At 35.6% G+C, this 22,456-nt stretch overlaps 2 protein-coding genes and 1 pseudogene across 2 annotated transcripts in view; 1 reads left to right on the plus strand and 2 right to left on the minus strand.

Annotated features, from left to right (window-relative positions):
• nAChRalpha5 (nicotinic Acetylcholine Receptor alpha5) overlaps window positions 1–8,682 on the minus strand; it is a 69,545-nt gene extending 60,863 nt beyond the window's left edge. The window contains exons 1-2 of the mRNA XM_068295108.1: window positions 8,141–8,682; window positions 5,669–6,686 (exon numbers count right to left, since the gene is read on the minus strand). The gene's annotated coding sequence lies outside the window, so the exon portion shown is untranslated. The remainder of the gene's footprint in view (window positions 1–5,668; window positions 6,687–8,140) is intronic.
• Window positions 8,683–11,075: 2,393 nt separating this feature from the next.
• Window positions 11,076–11,882, minus strand: LOC137581280 (28 kDa heat- and acid-stable phosphoprotein pseudogene; annotated as a pseudogene).
• An 8,609-nt stretch (window positions 11,883–20,491) lies between these two features.
• On the plus strand, window positions 20,492–22,452 carry LOC137580622 (insulin-like growth factor-binding protein complex acid labile subunit). Its single transcript, XM_068294727.1, has 4 exons — window positions 20,492–21,349; window positions 21,426–22,019; window positions 22,081–22,275; window positions 22,327–22,452. The coding sequence occupies exons 1-4, from the start codon at window positions 20,492–20,494 to the stop codon at window positions 22,333–22,335; spliced, it is 1,656 nt and encodes a 551-aa protein (XP_068150828.1). The 3' UTR covers window positions 22,336–22,452.
• Window positions 22,453–22,456: the final 4 nt, after the last annotated feature.

Below are 22,456 nucleotides of genomic sequence, written 5' to 3' on the forward strand. Positions count from 1 at the left end.
AGAAAACGCATATATGTACATATATTACTTCAATGTTCTCATGGAATTTCTGTATATCTAAACCTGTTTCTAACCTAGCATCCATGGGACAGGTCCATCTACCTGTTTGACCTCTTACCTGTTTGTTTGTTTGAAAGAGAAAAGCCATCTAGGTAGCTAGCATTTCTTGTCCAAGCAATTTTATTTTCCAGCCATGCTTTAACCATAATTTGAACAATTTTAGTACCCAATCGAGAATTTTGTTTTGGACTAATCTATAATTAACATTATTGTCATATCATTTGGGAGATGAGTCCAAAGCGAAAAAAGTTTTTGGCCTTCAACTCATGGAATACCTTAACAGGCTGCATGTTAAACTGTCCACAACCTCTCTCTCTCTCTCTCTCTCTCTCTCCCTTTATCTCTGTCTCTCTGACTCGAGTTTTTGGCAAACTTACTCGCTAGGACTTCTTCTCTTGGGCCATGTCCTGTGCGTGCCTGTGCATTTGAGGGCCAGATGTCACAAAAGTTTTGTCGGCCTGCCAGCCCTTTTTTGGCCAGCCACTAAACTTAGATAATTTAACCGTTCAAATGAGCCCGAGACTAAATCGGTGTGCAGAAAGTTTGAAGTTGAAGTTCGAGCCAAAGCCTTTTTGCTTGTCTTTATTCTACGTGCGATAATGCAAATTTATCGCTGGCAATTAGCGGGTTGCGTTCGGCAATATATTTCACCAAGAGCCGTAAAAGGAACTTTGACTTAGTCTCAGTCTAATTGCAACGTGCAAAATCTGGGCCAACCAAAATCCAGTTAGAGCGCGACAAAACCCTCACAAAACCATTAATTATCGTAAGCAAAACCAACCCAAAAACGAACAGTCACACACATGTGTGTGTGTGTGTGTGTGTGTGTGATGTGGGCTGTGAAGATACAAATACAGATACAAAATGCAGATAGAGCGAGTCAAGTCTGTCAGTGGCATATGCCTAGATATACATAAGTATGTTTGTATGTATGTATGTATATGGTAACTGCTGCCGTTTACTCATCATCATATCCACTGTTATTCACCAGTTAAACTTAAATACATACACACTAAAAGATACTTTTCGTGCCGTATCTGTAAGATACACAAACACACACTTGCAGAGGAAAAGAAAGACAAAAAGAACGAGCGAGAGTGAGGCATCAGTTGCAATCTGACTTCAATTCAATTATTTTAGATTAGAATGTGACTGTGTCACACACACTTTTGTTTCTATGTCAGCTGTCATTCATCCGTTCATCACACACACACACACACACACAGAGTCATACATACATACATATGTATGTACATTCGTATGTGGCATGCCCCAGGATACGTGCCCTGCCTTGCCTGTTCCTGCATTGACAGTTCTCTTTGTCTGCGGGTCTCTCTTTTTGTATCCGTCCTGAGTGTGTTTGGTGTGTGTGTGTGAGTGTGTATGCCCAGAGAGATCTGACTTGAAATGAGCGTGACAAAAGTTACAAAATGTTACATTGCCATATGACGTCAGCGAAAGAAAGAACCCATTGCGAAAGCCTAATGGCAAAATATTCAAACAAAAAAATTGATTCCATCTAATAACAGAATGTGTGAATTTATGTGTATCTATCTACACATGACCTTCAAAATATATGAGTGGGATTTTCATTTAATTAATTGAAATTACAAGCAAACACAAAGTTACATCTGTAACAAAGCCAAATGATGCTGTTAGACACAATTGTAAAACGTTTAAAACTGAAATTATCAACTGAAAGGAAAAGCGTTTTTTGTCTACATCGTCGTTCAATCAAACTGGCATTTAAGTCATTTGAACACATCTACAAGTCGAATCGAGACAATATTCTCCAACACAGAGATTGAAGGTCTTGTTTGGTTTTCTTGCCAATTTCCGTTCCCGCTTAGTTTGATAATTATAGTGGTTTATATTCTAAAATAAAACTGGAGTTAATAAGATTACTATGAAATGAAGATCGAGATTTCTTTTTCGAAAATCTGATGAGATTTTGAAAAGATAAGATAATCACACAATCTGAGAGCTAGTCTGGAACTGAAAGGATGTCTTATCTGTTATGTATACCCTTTTCAATGACATACATATTGCTCCAATCAACTAACTGTTAGTTAAAGCTTAACAAAATGGTGAAAGATTCTTCACAAATTGTAAAGCCTGGCCTAACCTTTATCTAAATTTACAACCTCTACCCTGGCCTGGTTTTTTGTGATGCTTTTCGTTTTTGCTCTCTATTTTCAAATTAAGTATCCTAAACAATAAGGACAAGTACACAGAGAAAGCGAAATGCTGAACCTTACATTATTTTTATTGTATATTTTTCTACAGCGAAGGTTCATCATCAGTAGAGGAGAAACGCAGCCAGCTAAAAGTGAGCATTGTTCGAGCCTGGGTACACACACGTGAGAAACTTTGCAAATGGGAAATAATTCAACAACAACAGCAAAAAAGCAAGTGAAAACTGAAAGGAAAAACTGAAACTTGCCCCATAGCAGAGCAGCAGCAGCCGGCTGTGATTAAAAAAGCATCGCGTACGCCATTTTCGCAGCTTTTGCTCTATGTTTTGCTGGTTTCTGTGCGTTTTGGTGTTTTTTTTTCGTTTCGTTTCGTTCGTTTTTTTTTTTTATGTGCTTTTCATTTTCTGCGGCCATTTTCATTTGTTGCAAAGTTTAAGGTCCTTCATACATAAATAAGCAGTAAGCACTAAGCAGGCGGCGGCGGCGGCAACTGCTGCGGCATTCGTCGCCTCAAAGTACATGCAGGCAACGGACATGACACCCACTACAAGAGCATACTTCAAAATAAAAATAACAACAACAAACGCAGCAGCAGCAGCGGCAGAGGCGGCGGCGTTGTCTCCGGCGACAACGACGAGGACGAGGACAACGACGACTACGACACTCATCAACAACGGGTCCAAACAAGAGCGATAAAAACAAGCGCAACAAGGACTCTGAGAACTCGAGACTCGACGCGGCAAAGTCCAACATGACACATCGTCATCATCGTGGGGTCCACAAAAATCTGGCAAAGCCTAAAGTGTATTGGCGGGGGGGCGGAAATGAAGACGACGATGTCGGCGACGACGATGAACACTCGCGAGTGCCGAGGCTGACAACGCCTATGTCAAAAGTGTATGTGTGCATGTGGCAAAGTTTGTGTGTGTGTGTGTGTGCGTGTCCTTTCAGCAGTCACTGTGGCAGTATGGCAGTCAGTCATGGCTGCTGGCACATAATTAAGGACATCGTCGACCAACACGAAACAAAAACAGCAAAAGAAAAAAAAAACATACACACACTCACCAAGAGAGACTTCGAGAAAGAGATGGAGACAAATAAATGAAGGTGAAACTAAATATATACGAATTGTTTGAATACTCTAAAAAGTAAAGTATTTCAGATTTTGTAACTTGATTTCCTTGTGAGCTTTTCTGTTAAACTGTCAAATCATGTTTTAAATATTAACTAAATTTTTTTTTTTTGAGTCTTATTTTGGCTTTAAAAAAAAAAACATTTATTAATCAATGAGAAGGCCTAAAAAGACTTGATAAAGTGATTTCTGTTGTAAAATACACCAAATACTAGGCAATTATTAATTTTCAATTTTCTTTTACAGGATTAAACCTAGTTCTTACTAATCACATATATCAGGGTATTATTATGAGAATTCTATAATCGATTCAAATCACTGGACTATCCTTAAATCGTAATTTATTACAACGTAGAATCAAATTTTTCAGACTTTACGGGTTCTGAAAATGAGCATAAAATTAAATATATATTTTAAGAAATATTTTAACTTTTATATGTAAAACCAACAAAAAGAGAGAGTGGATCAACTGAATCGAACTTGAAATCAATGATTAAAAACAATAATAAAGGTTAATTACAAAAAGACTTCAGGTAAATTTGAAAATTTTTGTTCAAATGCAAAAAGCATCTCGAAAATCCATTGACAAAGTTGATCAAAAAATCCATATGCCCATTTTGCTTTATGACACAAAAAGTTGCACTTTTTTTTTTTTTTTTCTTTTCTTTCTGTTGTTGTTGTCTACTTGCTGCCTCACTGTTTGCATTTGGATTTGCTGAGGGTGTGTGTTTGTGTGTGTGTGTTGAATGAATGGGGAAAAGAAATGGCTAAAGACGTTGGGAAGGAAGACAAAGCCTCAAATGAGCAAAATGAGCATAAGAAGCCAAAAGTGCTCTCAGGCGCAGGACAATGCAGACCAAGAATTGTGTCATATTATTAATGAAAAATTTTTGAGTCGAGTGCAAATGAAGATGGCAACAACAGAAACAACAACAACAACAACAAGTACAACAAAAACAGGAAGAGACCCCAAAAAGCACTTTTAATATGCAACAATCCTCTAGCTGTGTGTGTGTGTGTGTGTGTCTCTGGTGTGTATACATATGACTGAGTGTGGCAAACTGAAAATGAAAATTAAGAAGAAAAAAGGCAACAGCAGTAACAAAAACAACAACAACAACACAGTACAAAAGCAAATAAACGCGCCAAGCGAAGTTATTTATTTGGCAATTGTGAGCTTGCTTTTTATTGTCCTCAGAGTGGCTGCTGTTTGCTTTTGGGCATGGCCAACCATCATCCAATGCCAAATCCCCCAAGCCCTCCTCCCCTTCTTCCTTACTCACAGCTCCCTTTCGCTTTCTCTCTCCCACTCTCTATCTCTCTTTCTCTTTCTTTTTTCTGTGTATGTCTGCGTCAAAGGTCAATGGAACAATTTTAAAATGTTTCAAACCCACACACAAAAATCTAAACCAAAATCAAGTCGAGCTAAGGACAACCGTTGCACCTCAGGGATATTAAAGTGGGTGGGTGGTGAATATAGGGGCGGGGCATTAGAGGCGGAGCAGTTTCAAGTACTCCAAAAATTATGCGTTGCCAAATTTGCCTGTGGTTATGGTAAACTTCTCTTTTCATTATCATAAGCTTTCATACAAAAAACAGATACAAATAGAAATAACGCTAAGAGATAGTTTGTTGACAAAAAAAAAACAGAAAGAGATCTGCAATAATAATCAAAAAATTATTTCTCCAGCTAATATTTTTCAAACTTTTTAACGAGTGCGAAAGAAAAATATTCGTTATAAATGAAGTCTGACTGTCAAATAAAGAGTTTGATCGAATCAAAGTCAAATGGGTTTTGAAATGGAAAGTATTAACCTATGTTAGGTTTCAATTTTACTATTTATGCATTGGACAGGCTACAAATCTTTATCAACAACTTGAATCTTCAACTTTTTTTCAGGTTTCACAGTGGGTCATTTAGATTAGGTTTTGTTAAGTGATATGTGTCACGTGAGGGTGAGAAACCAAAACATTAGATGTTTAAGAACAACAATATCCCTTGTGGGGAAGGATCTTCGACTGGGTTCTAAATTTTGCTTTTACAAAAAATATTTAACTGCTGAAAACTATTAATAAAGGTCTAAGCTTTTTAACCCTTTAGTTGTGTTATCAAAACCCCAAAAGTATATAATTTTCGAGAAGACGAAGACGTGTTTTGAATTCTTTTGTACATCAAGGCAATTTGAATGCTTAATGTAGTTTGTTTCAAATCTGCCAAACTATATGAGCAAATGTTATGGAAAAATAAAACGATTTTTAACATTTAATTGCTTTCACTTACCTTGACTTTTGTTTTTAGTTTTGCTTTAATCAATCATTTGTAAGTCCTTTCCAATTTGTTGTAAATTTATAAAGATTTAGTTGACCTATCTGAATACTTGTTTGTTATATTTAACAGAAATGTTCCAATTTATTTTATGTTTCTTCAATACTATATGTTATCAAATTTGTCATACGAATCGATTTGAATGGATATTTTTTTTTTTTTTTTGGTTTATGATATTAATTGTGAATCAATTGTGATTGTTAATATTTATTATTATTATTTTATGTTTTTATTATTAGTATTATAGTTGAATATGCAATACTTGTATGTGTGTAGGTTTCGAGGGAAATTTTTAGCATGATTTCACAATCCTTATTTAGGTGTATATATATTTATATATATATATATATCTGTTTATAGGTTCTTTATCCTTAATGCTTTTGTGCGTGTTTCAGTTGCTTTATTGAGAGAGTTATTGTTATATTTGTATTAAATTGATAATCAATTATTTTGTAACTAGATGTAGATGAATTTTCTTTCTATATAATAGAAAAATTGATTTCTTTACCGATTATTTCAATGAATACATGTATATATATAATATATTCCACTTATATATACTTTTTTTTTTTGTTTTGCTTGAAAATTTCTTTTCTTTGACTTCGTGAATTTCAAGTCGATCTTTTAGTGAAATTTGTTTTCTTATTCAACTATTTTTCGTTAAATATTTACAATAAATTTCAAAATTTCTTTCGTAATAGTCATGGTTATAAATTATTTTTGAATATATTTTTAGTTTTTAGCCTTTTGCAATTGCTTCAGTAAGAGATTGTTTTTCTTGGTAGTAGTCAACTTTCGTACGAATTGGGTTTTTTGCCTTTGTTTGTGCTTCTCTCACTCGATTAGAATAAATATTGCTTATTTTATTTGTATTAAATTTAATATTTAGTTAAATTTTTCTTTATAATATTGTGGGTTTATTTAGTTCTGTCATCCATTTTTCTTGTGTTCTATTTGTTGGGCTTGGAGGACGCTGAAAGAAATGGCATTCAAAATTTAAAACATTATTAGTTTGTTTTTTAATAATTTTTTGTTTCGCTAAATGAAATGGAAAACCTTTTTATAGTAGTTTTTGTTTCAAATTTTAATATAATTAAATAATAATATAAATCGTCCATGTAGAAGATATTTTCATTCATTATCAAGTCTTTTCCCAATCAGTCAGTAAAAGCAAACCAATACTGCATTTGGTTTAACTTATTGTCTTAGAGAATCTTGTAACCTCAGATACATGGAATAACTTTAGCTATTTCCAAACAATTTTAAGACATATTGTTAATGAAACCTAAATATTCCGTTTATACTTTACGAGACAAAGCTCTCATATTTTAAGAGGCTCTTATAAATTGTTATCCCTACAAGCATTAAATATCTGATATCTTGACGTGGACAGAAAATTCATTAAACTTTTTCTAAGTTAACAATGAAAATGTCAAATCCTCATGAGCTCCAAATTAAGTCCAGGAATATTTATTAACACATATGCACGTAAAGAATTTTACATTTTGAATTCATTCAATTGATTTAAGATATTTGAAATAATGATTGAAATTGTCCAAAAGTGCCCGAAACAATATTTGTACATGTTTCTCTTCTTCTTATGGCATATTTTTGTTGGTAATAACAATTTCCAGTGATTTCTAAAACAGTTGACAAAACTTTTGCATATGTGAGTGTGTGTGCGTTTATGTATGTATGTGTGTGAGTGTGTGTGAGTCTTGAAGAGCAGAACAAATACAATATTCAATGTGCAATAATCACGAATTTCTCACTTGTTGACAATACCCAAAAATATCTTTCAGTTTTATATGCTCTTTTCCTTTTCCTTTTGCCACTTTTCCCGCACACACAGACAGGCACTCACACTCACACACACACAGGAGCATACAGAAGCCAACACAATGTCACTATATGAACATAAAAGTTACCATTGCCATTTATTTTTTGGCACCTGTTATACACACACACACACACACAGACAAACTTGTATGTATGTATGTAGAGCGCTAAACTTGACATGTATCTGAAAGATACTTTCTGCAAAATTGAGAACATTTAATGGTCTATTAGAACAAAAATTACATTTCTTTCTGCCATAATCAAATAAAAAGAATAGCAAAATATAAAATTATTCTAAAATGGGCAAACAACAAAACGAATAAAAAGGATGAGTATGGGAAATATGTGTACAACATTGTATAGCCATCATGATGGAATTTTCACACACACACATACACACATATATATATATACATAGATATATGTATATATATATTATTTTTTTGCACAAGAAGAAATAAGAATATCAATTTCCTCCTCTTGGAAAGCAATTCCACGCACACTCACGCACTTCTATGTGTATATATATGTAGGTATATGGATGTAGGTATAACTTAGTCTATATCTAGTTGGAGTTCTATAATTTACCTGCTTGAGTTGTTTGCAAATTGTTGTCTTTGTATTCTAATGCACCTTTTCGAAGAAATATTCGTTTTTTGTTTTTGGATTTTTTTCTTTTTTTGGTTGAGGTTATTATTATTTTTGGTTAATTGTGTTGGTTGTATTAGTATCTATTTAGTATTAACACTCACACATACACACGCGCGCGCATCGTTAACGACAGACAAACATACACACACACACACACACGCACCCCACACACACACACACACGCACGCAGAGAGAAGCACACACACACACCAGTACGCACGGATACGCACACAGAGACACAGACACCAAAGCGCGCGACCACAACGCGAGTCTCCTGCAAGAAGAAGACTTCCTTTTACTTCTTCTTCACCAGCTTCTTCTTCTTCTTCGTCTTCTTGTGCTTTGCTTCCTTTTTTTTTGTGAATCTATCTTTCACTTGGCTTGTAGTGTTTTTTTTTTTTTTTTTTTTTGTTAATATATATGTATATAATTTTTTTTTTTTTTTTTTCTTTTGTTTTTATGTCCTGTGTGTGGAAAAGAAGGCAACAAACAGCACAACCCGAAACCGGAACACCAACTGAATGCGATGCTCGTCCAACATAGCCAACCAGGCAATGCTGGAAAGTGACTGCAGAATTAACGTAGTGCCCAAACCGAAGTACATACCGAAGCAGCCAACACGAAGCGAACATCATCCTGCGAAACATCCTTTACATTCTTTTTTTTTTTTTTTTTGCAGAATACGAAGCAGATGCTCAAGGCTGGAAATGAGATGCGAACGATAAGTGTGAGAATCCTTTTGGAAGATTTTTCAGTCATGCGTTGGATTGTTGGCATAGGCGGGCAGCTTTCGCTCTCCCTTTATTTTTTTTTGGGAAGCTGTAAACACACAGAGAGAGAGAGAGAGAGAGAGACAGAGCAAGAGAGTGTCTCCTTAAGCTGCAACAAAACTTAAGAGAGTGAGGGAAAGAGATTGAATGAGAGAGCTTTTTGTCATACAGGGTGTGGGTTTGAAATTGCAGACGTGCCTCACTTAATTTGTATTGAGTTAGTTGGCTGAATGCGGTCAGCTAACAGATGTTCACAATTTTCAAGGGTTTTTCAAAAGGTTTTTGCCTTTCTATGGATTTTATATTAGTAAAATGTCTAAAATAGAAACTGTTTGTAAGAATCAAATGAATCATAAATTATATGTAAAACATATTTAACCTACTCAAAAGATATATTTATTGTCTATTGAACTTTAATTTTAAAATTATGGCTCCCTTTTTTATTGTTTTTTATATGGTTCTTAATATATTTTTCTACTTAAAAAATGTGAGGTTTTTTAAAGTTTAGCTGAACATTCGTTTACTCATTCATATATTCACTTAAAATGAATACTTGCCACTTATGCAAAGTCTAACTAGCTCACTTTCTCGCTTTGGTTCCCCCTCTTTCTATCTTATGCTATTGGTCCTTTTTCTTGAACCAATACACATGTAAACAGCATCCACATGCGTGGGGTCCAGAGCCAAAAATGATTTATGACCCCACAAAAAAATTAATTTAAAGTAAATTCGCATGAATGAAAAATGGCTTTTACAAACGCAAAACTACAGGGCGTCCAATGAGCAAGTGAGGGAGAAAGCCAAAGCGAGAGAGAGAAAACGAACGAAAGCTGCAGAGAATCTGGCTCAAACTAGGCCTAGACACATTCTTACTACTTAACAATATCTCTCTTATACTTCGGACACTTGTAGGCAACTTGGTCTAGAACACGTATTTTGTACTCTTATTATAGAGCTTTAAGCTCATTGCCCCTTTTGGTTCTCTTTTTAGGTAAACCTCTCTTCCTTTTGTTAGCTTTGCTAGGCTTCCATTGCACTTATCCCTGTTTGTCCTTCCAATGGCTTTCAAACGAAACTGAACGAAGGACAACAGAGGAGCTTGGTCGGTAGGTCGGTTGGTCGGTTGGTTGTTTGGTATCCATGAATGAAGGCTGTGATAATGCCATTCGCTTTCGGCATGCAGCTCAAAGCAGACCATGGCAGGATATGCGGCCAGCCTAATCGTTTTGGCCTGGGCAAAGATTTTTGCAAAAGCAACAAAAATCAAATGGTTTTTTTCTCCTTTTTTTTTGGGTTGTGGGGAGGGGGGCTAAATTAACATTTTTGATTATCTCAACGAAAACCGATGCGAGTCAGTCGTGTCCTTGATTACAAACGCGGACACACTCACATTCACACAAACACACACATACATATGCATGCAGTAAATTGGAATTTGTATTTTTGTTGCATACATTTGAGGGCACTTCTGATTTTCGGTCATTTAATTTGTATTTCATTTGGGTTAATGGCTCTCACAGATAATTTCAATTGACAGCTCAATTTAGCCCCTTCCTCGACTCTTTTAAGTGTTATCGCTTTATTTAACTTGACTCTCGTTTTAAAATCAACCACAACAAATGCAACTAATAAGAAACAAAACACACAGGCAAACATGACGAAAAAAGAAACAATCAAAACAAATAAGCAAACAGGCAAAGTGCCAAGCAAATTAAATAAAATACAAATACAAACACAAATACACATGAATGTTGCGCCAGCACAAAGGGAAATAACAAAAGCAAAAAAAGGACGAAATATATACATATACAAAATATAAAAGCTTTACACAAAACAAAAATTGTCTAAAGGTAGAAAGCTGAGATGTAAAGATTTCTGAAAGCAAAACTAGAAAGGGTATTCGACTTATAACAGTGGGCGTTAGTTTAAGTGAATTCATTATTTGATCAAGACATCAAGTAATATGTTGTTATCGCTAGATTTAATTCATTTTTTAAATCCTTTTTCAAATGGAGATGGAAATGGAGATTTTGCTATAGATTCCTTTGTGAAAAGTTTTTTAACTGCCTGAAATTTAAATATTATTGACTTCACCTTTACCATTTGTTTTAAAATTGTAGGTATATAAATATATACGCTTTATTTTTTGAAAATAATTTGTATTATTTTTGAATTAGCTGAAACTACTTCTTTGTGCCTTTGGCCACTTCGTTTGCCTTCTTGGCAGCCTCTCGCTTGGCAGCGGCCTCTTCGCGCTGTTGACGAATGACAGCCAATCGGGCCAGATCCGCTTTGGCCTCGTTAGTCTTGCCAGCTGCATGAAGTTTCTCATAGCGTTGCTTGGCCTTCTGATGCTCAATCTTTTCGCGTTGGCGTCGCGAAAGTTCCGGTTTCGGGGAGCTTGACGACGAAACTTCCTCCATAGTGAGGAGGCTCAAATTTTTAGTGACCTTGTGTGTCCTACGATTTGGATTCTCAATATCTATTAGGGCTGCTACTCCTTTTTTGGCTTCACGTGTCCTTATTTCTTTATCATTATTGTCATTATCAGAATCGGAATTCTCGTCGTTTGTCTTCTCTTTTGGCTTAGATGTGGAAGCAGTTTGTGGCTCCTCTTGGTTGTCGCTGTTAGAATGATCATCTTTTAAATCCTCTCGCATTTCCTCAGGTGTTGAGAAATGGCGGGTGCGGCCTTTGTGGTTAACAAACTTTCCACGGGGCATGATGGCTTGATATAACTAAGAATTAAACAGAATGTTTAAGTGAAAGTAAGTAAGAAAGTAAGTACCTGAACGTGTGCTTCTTACAAAGTCTCTTGCTAAAGTAATCTTTCTCCCTTAGTCGACAATTGTTTCGTAAGGTTTCACTTGAAATTTGCTTGCCTACTTGGCCTACTTGGATTAAAATAATGCTTACAACCAAGCGGTAATATAGCTAAGTCTAGCTATTTAAGGCCAGATATCAGGTTTTGATTACAGCTGAGTTCAAGAATCTCGAGAAAAACGTTTTTTAAGATTGATGACGATTATAAATATGATTCCCATTATTTTTAACATTATTTCTAACCATTTTATTATGTACATATTCAATGCTAGTTTTGTTGGCGACCAATTAATTTAGAGATTTAAAAACTTTAATCTGTAAGTTTCGGTGCACTTAAAAATAGCTCGTTAAATTCTCATTTGACCGTATGAAACCAATACCAAAATCCGCAAAAGTGTTGTATTGACCCATATAACCAATGTCCATTCAATGCTCATGCCACAACACCCCTATACGCGGCGCGAGCAACCCCCTCATCACAATGTCCATTTACCATTCGACCAGTTTCACATTGACCAACTCCTGGTTGGTGTCTGCTCCACTTGGCAGCTTCTCCTCGTACCATCAACAACAAAAACGAAAAAAAAAACGGAGAACGCGCTGCTCAAATATTAATTCATATCAAGGTTTTGGCATTCATTTTCAATCCCCAAACCAAAGACCCGAGCCCAGCCACTCAACTTCACTCCACTCCAGGCTCCCCGCAAACCGAAATCCAACTTTGAAACCAGCTTGTCCTGTGCTATGGGGATCGTGTAATGAAATTTAAGCAGAATTGTAAACAAAGTTGTGCAATAAAATCAACAAACCGCAAATAAAGTGCAATTTAGAGCAGACCAGAGATGAAAAAGGAAGCGAAAAGGCTTTTTATATATTTTTATGCTCTTCGTTTTCTCTTCTGACTTTGCTTCAGCCTCAGCCACGGCCTTTTCCTTTTCTTTTTATTTTTCTTCCTTTCGTTTTTTTTTTTTTTTTTTTTTTTGTCAATAAGCCACCAGACGTTGGCAGCATTTGAAGGCGTGGCTTTTGCCTGATTTTACGAGCCATTTGCAAAAAGTCCTTGAAGAGACAAAATGCAATCGGCTGACTGCAACTGAAAATGCAAGCCAAAAGACGACAAATTTTATATCAACTCTTTTGAGGTCCTGCCAATTGACAGTTCTTCCATCGTTTTGGCATTCGCTTTGGAAGAATTTGCAAGTTTCATCATTGTTTCAATTTAGCTCTGATTTCTTAATAATTTATGCACTTGGATTTTCGAATCTCAGTTATTTTTTCCCTCTTTTTTTTTTTAGTCATCCAATTGATTTCGTGACACTCAAAAGGAAAACGAAATCAACTTTCAAGCTACCAAAGTGTGTCGAGGACATTGACATTTTAAATTAACTAAAAAAAGACCACAAGGATTAGAAATTTAACATTTGTTTGAAATTCAGCAAGTTCATTTTAAGAACCAATAAAGTATCTTAATCACTGATTTTAAAACATCAGCTTTATGTTTAGTTGAGTGTAATAGAGTATGGTAATTTATTCGAACGAACATTTCAATTATATTTCTTTATTAGAAGTGTTTCCCTAAAGTTCAGTTGATGTAAAATTACTCCAAACGAATGTTGGGTAAAAAAACTGAACACATTCGTTAGTATTTGTATTTAGTCTTGATTGTTTCTAATGTCGATTTAACTAGATTTAAGTAGCTCTTTAGTTACTTGAGTAACTCTTTAGTTACCATAAAAGGTATTCTGTGTGATCTTATTGGCTCTTAATATCTTTAAGAACATTTTTATGCTCTTACCAGCAGCATCGGCACAAAGTTAAGTCTAGAATCTACTTTTAATATACAATTGAGTAAAAAGAAAGAGTGGAAAGGAATTAAGATACATGAAAAAGTTGGTACTGCGATGTTATTTAAATAATACTTAAGGATTATCCGACTTATCGAATATAACTTCTTCCAGTTGATTATGGATGTAGACCCATACTTATAACTTTAGATTTGGCACTCCGATTCGATTTAAGAAATAAATTTCATTAGATTCCGGTATTTGAATACTCGTAAAATGTAAATTTCTTTCTGTGCAACGGCTTTTTTAATTTTCTCTCACTCGTGTTGACTCATTGCAATGGGAAATTTTTTGCATTATTGAATGAATTTATTATGGCACAGACGCTCAATCATTCTCGTGTTTCATTGCAGCCATTACATTTGATCTGCCTGTGGGAAAGGAGGGTAAGAGCGAGAGGGAGCGAGAATTTTAAGTCTGTCAATTAAAGGTTGTTGCACACGTATCCTTAATTGCCATGGCACTTGACGTTGGCGCATTAAACTCATATCGCATTTTGCATAAAGCGAAATACATATGAAATATGATAAACGATGTGAAATGTGCTTTATTGGTCATTTCGATTCCACGCACGTCTACACTGATAAGTAAGCGGCGAAGAGTTTTCTTCTCCTGCGTTTTTCTTTTCTTTCGTCTCTCTTGTTGCAGCTGCACACGGACAAAGCGACGCATCACATCACACTTTTGTGCTGGGCGAAAGTTTTAATCCTCCGGATGTTCGCTCAACTGCATCTTGCCTGTTGTTGGATGGGTTTTTGCACAGTGTGAGTTTATTGAGGGGGCAGTGGGAGGCGTGGCACCTGGAGTACCAGTATTTTCCATTACGCTCACTCGCCTTAATGCAATAATCCTTCGCATCCTTCGAAAGGAACACACGGACGAGTTGATAACAATTTCAATTTTTATGACAAGTCAACTTGCCAGCACGAAACCGAGCCAAAACCAAACCAAAGCAAACCAAACGAAACGAAACGAAACGAACTCGGTGGTAAACGGAAAATACAGCAACAGTGGCGGCAACTGCAACAACAGTAACAACAACAACAACAACAACAATAACCATAATAATAACATGGCCGATTGCACCATTACCGTTACCCAACACTTCGCGCGACGAATCCATTTTCGTTCTGCAGGCGGTTATGATTTATTGGCATGCAACACGAATTCGTCTCGTCTGTGTATGCCTGTGTGCGTGTGTGTGTGTGTTGTTGAGTGTGTGCAGTCAGCCATTTTCATTTGAGAGTAGTAGGAGGCGTAGCGACGAATGGTTTGGGTTGGGTTTGTTATTGCCCCAGCTGAGATATCAGTCAGTTTCGCCTTCCATTTCAGGGCCCTTCTCATCGTCATCGTCCTCGCCCTGTTGCAGACAACAATTCATTTTTTACTTTTTCCCCAAACAGAATTCTCATTGCATACTATTTGGCGCGAGTGCAACGAATGTTTGGGTAATTGCTGAATTGGGTAGACTTGCATGTTATGTTTTGTGCTCTTGTACCGCAGGGATGATGATGGCAGAAAATGTTAGATAGACATTTGCAGCATTTTGTCAAATGATGATGAGATACCATTTTGGATACAATCCCAGTTGACAAGATATTCCAATAGATCAACTAGGCCAACATTTCATGGTCTATTCAAATCTATTACTTATAAAGCAGACCATAATGATAGAGTCGTAATCCTGTCATCCCCATACTACACACTTCATTTTAGATAAACTGTCAACCCAATTATAAGAATCGTTTAAACGAACACTAATCCATACAATAGAATGGGATCCAAACCCATATCCTTGTTGATCATTTGTCTTTATAACCAATTAATATACAGAATACTGCATCTTAGAATATTAATTCAAAAGCATCTATTTCATTAATATGTAATTAATTTGAGAATTACCAGCTCATATCGATGACATCTCCAACAACAAATCAATCCTTGGTATCATTCTTCTTATCTTATGGCTCATCTTGTAATCCTACCTTAATTTTTAGTTCCTAAGTTTGGCTCTTTCTATTCGATGTCCTTTTTACAAAGACCCACAAATTCTCTTTTGCAACTTTTCTTCAAGAGGCCAATCTTTTGAAGGTGTTAATCTCAAAATTAATTACCTTGTTGAACTTTCATGACTTTACTTGATCACTGATGAAAACAGCATTGATTCTCACGTGGCTTGTAGTTCATTTTCACAGCTTTTATGTCTCAACCTGCCTGAACTTCTATACATTTCTTTTCTGTTGGATTTCACTTCAATTGTTCAGCTCATTTCGCATTAATTTCCCTTGGAATCTGGCTTCATTTTTCAACGCTATGAATTCTGGGTAATAAGCGCATTGTCCCTTTTCTTTTCAGCAGTTTTCTTTATTTCTTTTTTTTTTTTAGTTTCGTTGTAATTGCAATTCTTCAGAGCGGTTGTTTTCCGCCGATGGCGAAATGTGAGAATAAGCCAATGGAAGGGCAGCGACTCTCGACTTTTGTTGAAACAGCTTGGTGTTTCTTTGCCTTTTCAATTTTAATAGAATTTTCCTTTTTGTTGGACTTTTATTTACTGCAACGGGGCAGCTTTCCCTCACACACACACACTCACACATAGCACGCGATGAGAACGTCTTTTTCCAAAAAAGTTTTCATTACAGGAAACACTGGACTGCATTTAGTTTGTGTTTCCTTTTTAGTTTTTCATGTGTGTGCCGAATGTGTACGTATGTATGTATATACATGTATGTATATCTGTACATATTTTGTGGGTATGTGTTTGTATTTACTTGGTGTGCAACAACAACACCAAAAATTCGGCATGCGAACAATGAACGAGAACGTGTACATGAATTTCGGGCGGATGGGTAGGAAACAAAGTTTGAGAATTTGGCCTGGACTCTGGACATAAAATGACTTTTTGTTCTAGTCCGGGGGTCTCTGTTGACCGGCTGACGCTTTTCCGCCCGCATGCTTTTTGCATTTAATTTCATTTTTTCTGCCTGGGCACTTGCAACAAATATTTATGAAAGACCTGTATACGTATGTGTGTTTGTGTGTAAATGTGTGTGTGACCAGGCTTTATTTTGGTGTACATTTTATTTGGTAACTCGTAATTCGTGTCCAATTTTTTTTTTTGTGGGCCTTGTTTTAATTGCTGCTGACAACGAAACTTTCAACAAATCAGAGTCAAATGTTTTCTCTCCATCCTTTTACATGTCATGTAAAAAAAAGATTTGCAAAATGAATGACTACAATATGATTAAATAATCGCTATAATTTGTTAACGTTTTTACAAGAGAAATGTGCGAATATTAATTTGTAATACATTCATTGTGGGATTAGCTGAAAATACATGTGTAATTTTAGTTAAATATGTTAATTTTAATTGAAAGATTTCACAACTTCAATTGGTATGCAAATATTTTACAGCATTTACTACATATGTATATATGACTAATATAACGTATACGCCGAGTGTACATTTCAGCATTGAATTGTTGACGATAATAAGAACTGTGTGAATGATAATTCAAATTTCTATGTTTAAAGGATAAATCATATATATCTTAGACCTTACTTATAAGCAGACGACAATCTTATATACATGCAAAACCTTTGAGTCTATCAAAAAATCTGTCCCAAAGGTTGACCTCGAGATAGCTAACACATTAGTAGATGAAATGATCTAAAATGTAGTGTACCATTTAATAACTTTAGTCTCATAACTCCATTAATAAATTAAGATTTATTGTTCCCCTTTAAATCAATATTTTTTATTCTTCAATACAGATAACAAAAAAGCACTTAATATACTCATAATAAGTAACTATTATGACACTATCATGTTCATTATGAGCCAAAAATTATGTGGTAGACATCCGCTAAGAAAAATTGCCAACAAAAAACAAATTTAAAAGTACTGAATATCAAATGCTCTTTAAGAAACTATTTTTGATTTAAAATAAAAAGAAATATGAATTTACTTATTAACTTTAACTGTTAATAAGCACGAAATGAAATGTCTAAAATAGATTTGGATTCAATAGGTTCAGCTAACTTTACCATGGATGCATTAACAACATCTGCTTGGAATAATAATGCCCCATAGCAAGTGTATAAAATCGGATGGCAGACGCAAATTTATTTTGCGGAACTAAATTGAAATAATTTTTGGCAGTTGAAATATGTACAAAAATATTTTAATACCAAAAAAGAGGAGGAAACGACAAAGAGAGAGCTGAGGAAGAGACGGACAGCATAAGACAGCGAAAACAGAGTCCTAGAATCCGAGACTTGCATTGCCAAATAAAATGTGCAAATAAAAACGGTTCTGTAAGTGTGCAGAGAAATGCCCTATCTAACCTCACCCCGTTTCCCCCGCTTGCACTCGTCTCGCCCATTTGCCTAGCAACTGCATTGCTTCTAGCAAATATGTTGGCTGTCCTTTTCTTTTCTGGCAGTTTGCCAAGTTCTCACAATGAAAAAAAAGGACAAAAACCGAGATACAGTAAGTTTAGCGTGGTGTAACGAAATTGATATACTCTTTCCATTTTGTTGGGGATTACTTGGCAATATTGTCTGCTGTTTTAACTGAACCGCAGTGGTAAAACTATTTAATTGCGAATGAATTGAGTCTAGACTTTTGTAAAAATTTTCTTTGTTCTCTGATTATGGTGAATTGTTTTAAAATCGTAGCAGTCAAAAGATACAGCCAGCTTCCGATTTTGAAAAAGTCTAAATAACTGCAAAAACGGCCAATTTAGAATTAAAACTCGGCTAGGGTATATAGAAAGAGAAGCGTCGAGAAGGCAAACAAACAAACGAATGTCTGTGCAGACAGACAGACGGACAGACAGTGGTAAGGAACATATTAAATTTGTCATTTTAGCCGAAAGTTTTCCAGTGTCGGCGGTAGGCGGCAGTCAATTGCATGGCAATTTAAAAATACATTTTCTTGGCAATGAAAAAAGTATTAAAAATAAAGTTAGTTAGACGACTTGATTTAAATTATATTATGTAGAATATTTTAAAAATTAAAACCCAAGACTGACAATGGTCTATTATAAAACGATGAAACAAACTTTAATAGAGTGTTCTAACTAAATCACTCATTATGGAGATATACAACAGCAGACAAGGAAGAAACGAAAACATAGTTGTACCGATTCCACCTCAATAAATAGTCAGCCTAAAAGTAGGCAAAATAAATTGTGCATAAATTCACTCTACAAAATTTGCATGAAATGAATAATGCAATAAATTCAAAACGAAAAAATCATTGCAAATTGTTTGGAGCGTATTAATATGGTGTGAGAATTTGTTCATCCTCACTTCAATAAATTTCCATTAATTATTATGGAAAATAACAAAAATGAAAAAGTAAAAAGAAAACCTCACTCATTTTGCAGGTATATTTCATTGGAAAATGAAAATTGTATAGCTGCAATGAATATTTCAATTAAAATGTGCAATTTCCACAATTGAAATCTCTGTACTGACCCCTCCACCCGCCAACTCTCACATCGTTCTCTTCTGGTCTGTGTCTGTGTGGAGGATTTATTTGTATGTTTGCTTTTCACCTGCATTTCAACTTTTACTTTATCCTATTTGCCTGTGGATTTTGACGGTATTACGGAAGCGACAGAGACCGTATAAGGGACCAACAGAGAGAGAGACAGGGAGAGCAAGATGGGTAGTAGAAAAAGCCGCAACAACCAATGCACTTAGCCCGAATGGACAGACAACACACACAGACCGACAGCCATCCATGGCATGGAATTGCATACAGACCAACGAGAAGAGAAACGATTATGACTATACAAATTTGCCTGTTGCGGCATTTTGTAATGTTTATTAATTTCGATTTTTGAATTCGAGCCAAATAAAGTTATTTGATATGGGCTGACAGGATGGAGTTGCTTACAAATTGAAATTGAGATAAAAAAAAGAAGACATATCTCTGCCCAAAAAACAATAGACATGCATGTGTAATCTTGGTTTTTTGGATTTGTGGTAGAGCCAATCGCAAATGGAAGCCAATGAAGTGCATTTTGCTATGATTAACAAGCTACTGATGGAGGAGCTACAAAACCCAAATGAATATAAATAATAGATGTATAAATTGATTGCAAGTTGGTAAGTTGTTTTGAAAGGCATTCTGAACACTCTCTAATCAACCTGAAATAATAAAATAAATAATAAACAATTAACTTCCATGAAACAGGTTAAGCCCAAAGGGGGATTTGCCTGCAATTCCATAGACAATAGAGCTAAAAGCACAAAACTTTTGTACGAAAAATTCGTTTTGATTTCAATTTAAATATATAAAATAAATAACTGCTCATAAAAGATAAAGTATTATTAGTTAATAAGCAATCTTGAACTGTAATTCCATGTTATAATCAAAAGGCAGTGTGGAACTTTCAATCAACTAAGCACATTTGCCTATGCTTAAAATAGACACACCAAACTATTAAGACGCATGAGACAGGTTATCACTTTTGTAAGCTCTTATAAATAGTAACACCTGAAAATGTAGTAATTCAACTTTGAAATAAGTTGAAATGGTAAAGATATTTGAAAAAATTTCTATCACAAGTAGCGAATTTTAATCGAAATTTTTAATTGTCTCTCGAAACAAACAACAAATGCAAAATGAACAAGGCTGATTGCATTCTCAGTTCGCAACGGTAGCACCACTATTCGTTGTGTTGACTGAAGGGTATGTAAATATTGGGCCATAACAAATATTGTCCAGTTGTTCAGACTGATTAACTCTATCTTGATGGGCTGTCAGTCTACACAGCATCAGCTGCAATGAGATAAGTTACCCCAACCAGAGCATTACTAGAGTTTAGTATCCCAACGAAATGAGCCGCGAGAACTACCGATTTTTCTGGTTTTTTGTGTTACTTAGTTTTCACACAACTTCAAGTTTAAATGCCTTGAAGTTAAATAATTGTAAAAAGAGTGATGTGACCTTTATACATGAGTCAGACGTCCTGACTGAATTAAGTTTGAGTAATTGCAATATTTCGCGTCTGGAAAACGCGTTTTTCCTCAAATTTAGTCATTTGTTGCATTTAAATGTGGAATACAGTGGTTTGGCGCAGTTGGAGGATTACTCTCTACACGGCTTAATCAGGATACAATTTTTGAGCCTCTCTCACAATAATATTAATGAAGTTCGATCTTGGTCTAGTGATCCATTGGCTGGTCTAACGAACCTCGATCTGAGTCACAATGTGATTAGTAAACTGAGTCCCAAAGCCTTCCAGCTCTATCCACAATTGCAGCAACTAAACTTGGCAACAAATCACTTGGATACCATTGACCCAGATGCCTTCGAAGGTCTTGGGCATTTGAAACATTTGCATTTGAATGGGAATCGCTTGCAATTGATTGCAAGCACTTATTTCCAGAGTTTGCATCGTCTCTCTGGTCTAGCCTTGCAGCATAATTTAATTGAGAAAGTCGCAAAGGAGTCCTTTCAGAGCAATGCCCATTTGCGTAGTCTGAGGCTAGATGTCAATCGTCTGAAGAGTATCGACTTCCTTACCGAAAGTGGACTGGAACGTTTGGTCCACTTGAATCTGTCACATAATTTGCTAACAAACCTCAAATCGTTGAGCTTTGTCAAAAACTTTGAGCTACAAAATTTGGATTTGAGTTACAATCAGCTAAAGGAATTGTCTAACAACTCTCTCACTGGCTTAGAGTCCTTGGAGGTTAGTGAGTTGAAAACAAAATATAAATGTCGCCAAATCTAGTTCTTATCTTATCTCTCTCTCTGTCATTTTGCAGCGTCTTAACATCAGTCACAATTTGTTGTCCCATTTACTTGCTGATAGCCTAGCGGCCCTTAACCCGCTCTCACATCTTGATTTGAGTTTTAATGAACTAAAGAATCTTACAGAAAAACTATTTCATGCCAACTCTCAGCTAGATGAGATTAATCTCTCACACAATCATTTACGAGAAGTCCCTGACTATTTATTGAAACATCAAACTCATTTACATGATCTGAAATTGGCTGGAAATTTACTTGAAGATGTCATGTGGCTACAGCATTTGCCATCTGCCTTAAATCGTCTATCTCTGCGTTTGGATCTCAGTTCGAATCGCCTAAAGTCCATCAATCTAAGTGAAGTAGTAAATTTTCAATCGGTTAACTTGGCGAATAATCATTGGCACTGTGCCTGGCTAATCAAAAATATGATCCGTAAGCTTCCCTCGACTCTAAATTTTGCTCGTTCGTGGTCCATGCTAAGCGATTGGTCAGATGATCTTTTGAGTGCCGAAGGTCTCGACTGTTGGGAGGGTAAACAAAATCGTTCCATAGTCCTACTCAATGTGGGAGGGATTGAAATGAAAAAGCAAGAAAAGTGTGAATGCGATGTGAGTTAAAAAGAATACACAGGAAAAATTATTATTATACTTTTCCAATTTGAACTTGCAGGAAACCTATGATGATTTGAATCCATCTCCTCCACCTTTAACCTGGCCAAAAATTCCAACTGATCGTTTCGATTCACGTTCAGTGATCATTTGGATGCTGGTGGCCATAGCCATAGCATTTGCAGGTCTTCGCTGGCTTCGTCGATATGTGGACAGAAAGGAAAGATTGAAAAAAATGCAGGCCATAAATGGAGCGGTAAGTAAATGAATAATAAGAACTTCACTTTTAATTCTATCTTTTTTATAGAAAGTCTAAAACCACATTGCACAGTGTTCGACTTAATTTCAATATTATTTTTATTAATTCTAAAATATGTAATTGTATTTCTTGTGAGTTTTGTGTTATATAATACATAATATTTTTAAGAGAAAAGTCT

The sequence above is a fragment of the Drosophila tropicalis genome, unplaced genomic scaffold (genome assembly GCF_018151085.1).
Source record: "Drosophila tropicalis isolate 14030-0801.00 unplaced genomic scaffold, ASM1815108v1 contig_845, whole genome shotgun sequence".
Classification (NCBI taxonomy): Eukaryota; Metazoa; Arthropoda; class Insecta; order Diptera; family Drosophilidae; genus Drosophila; species Drosophila tropicalis.

Coding starts and splice junctions, on each gene's coding strand:
- LOC137580622 (XM_068294727.1), top strand. CDS start 20,492: ATGAGCCGCGAGAACTACCGATTTTTCTGGTTTTTTGTGTTACTTAGT. Junction 21,350..21,425: donor CTGGCTTAGAGTCCTTGGAG/GTTAGTGAGTTG, acceptor GTCATTTTGCAG/CGTCTTAACATCAGTCACAA. Junction 22,020..22,080: donor AAGAAAAGTGTGAATGCGAT/GTGAGTTAAAAA, acceptor TTGAACTTGCAG/GAAACCTATGATGATTTGAA.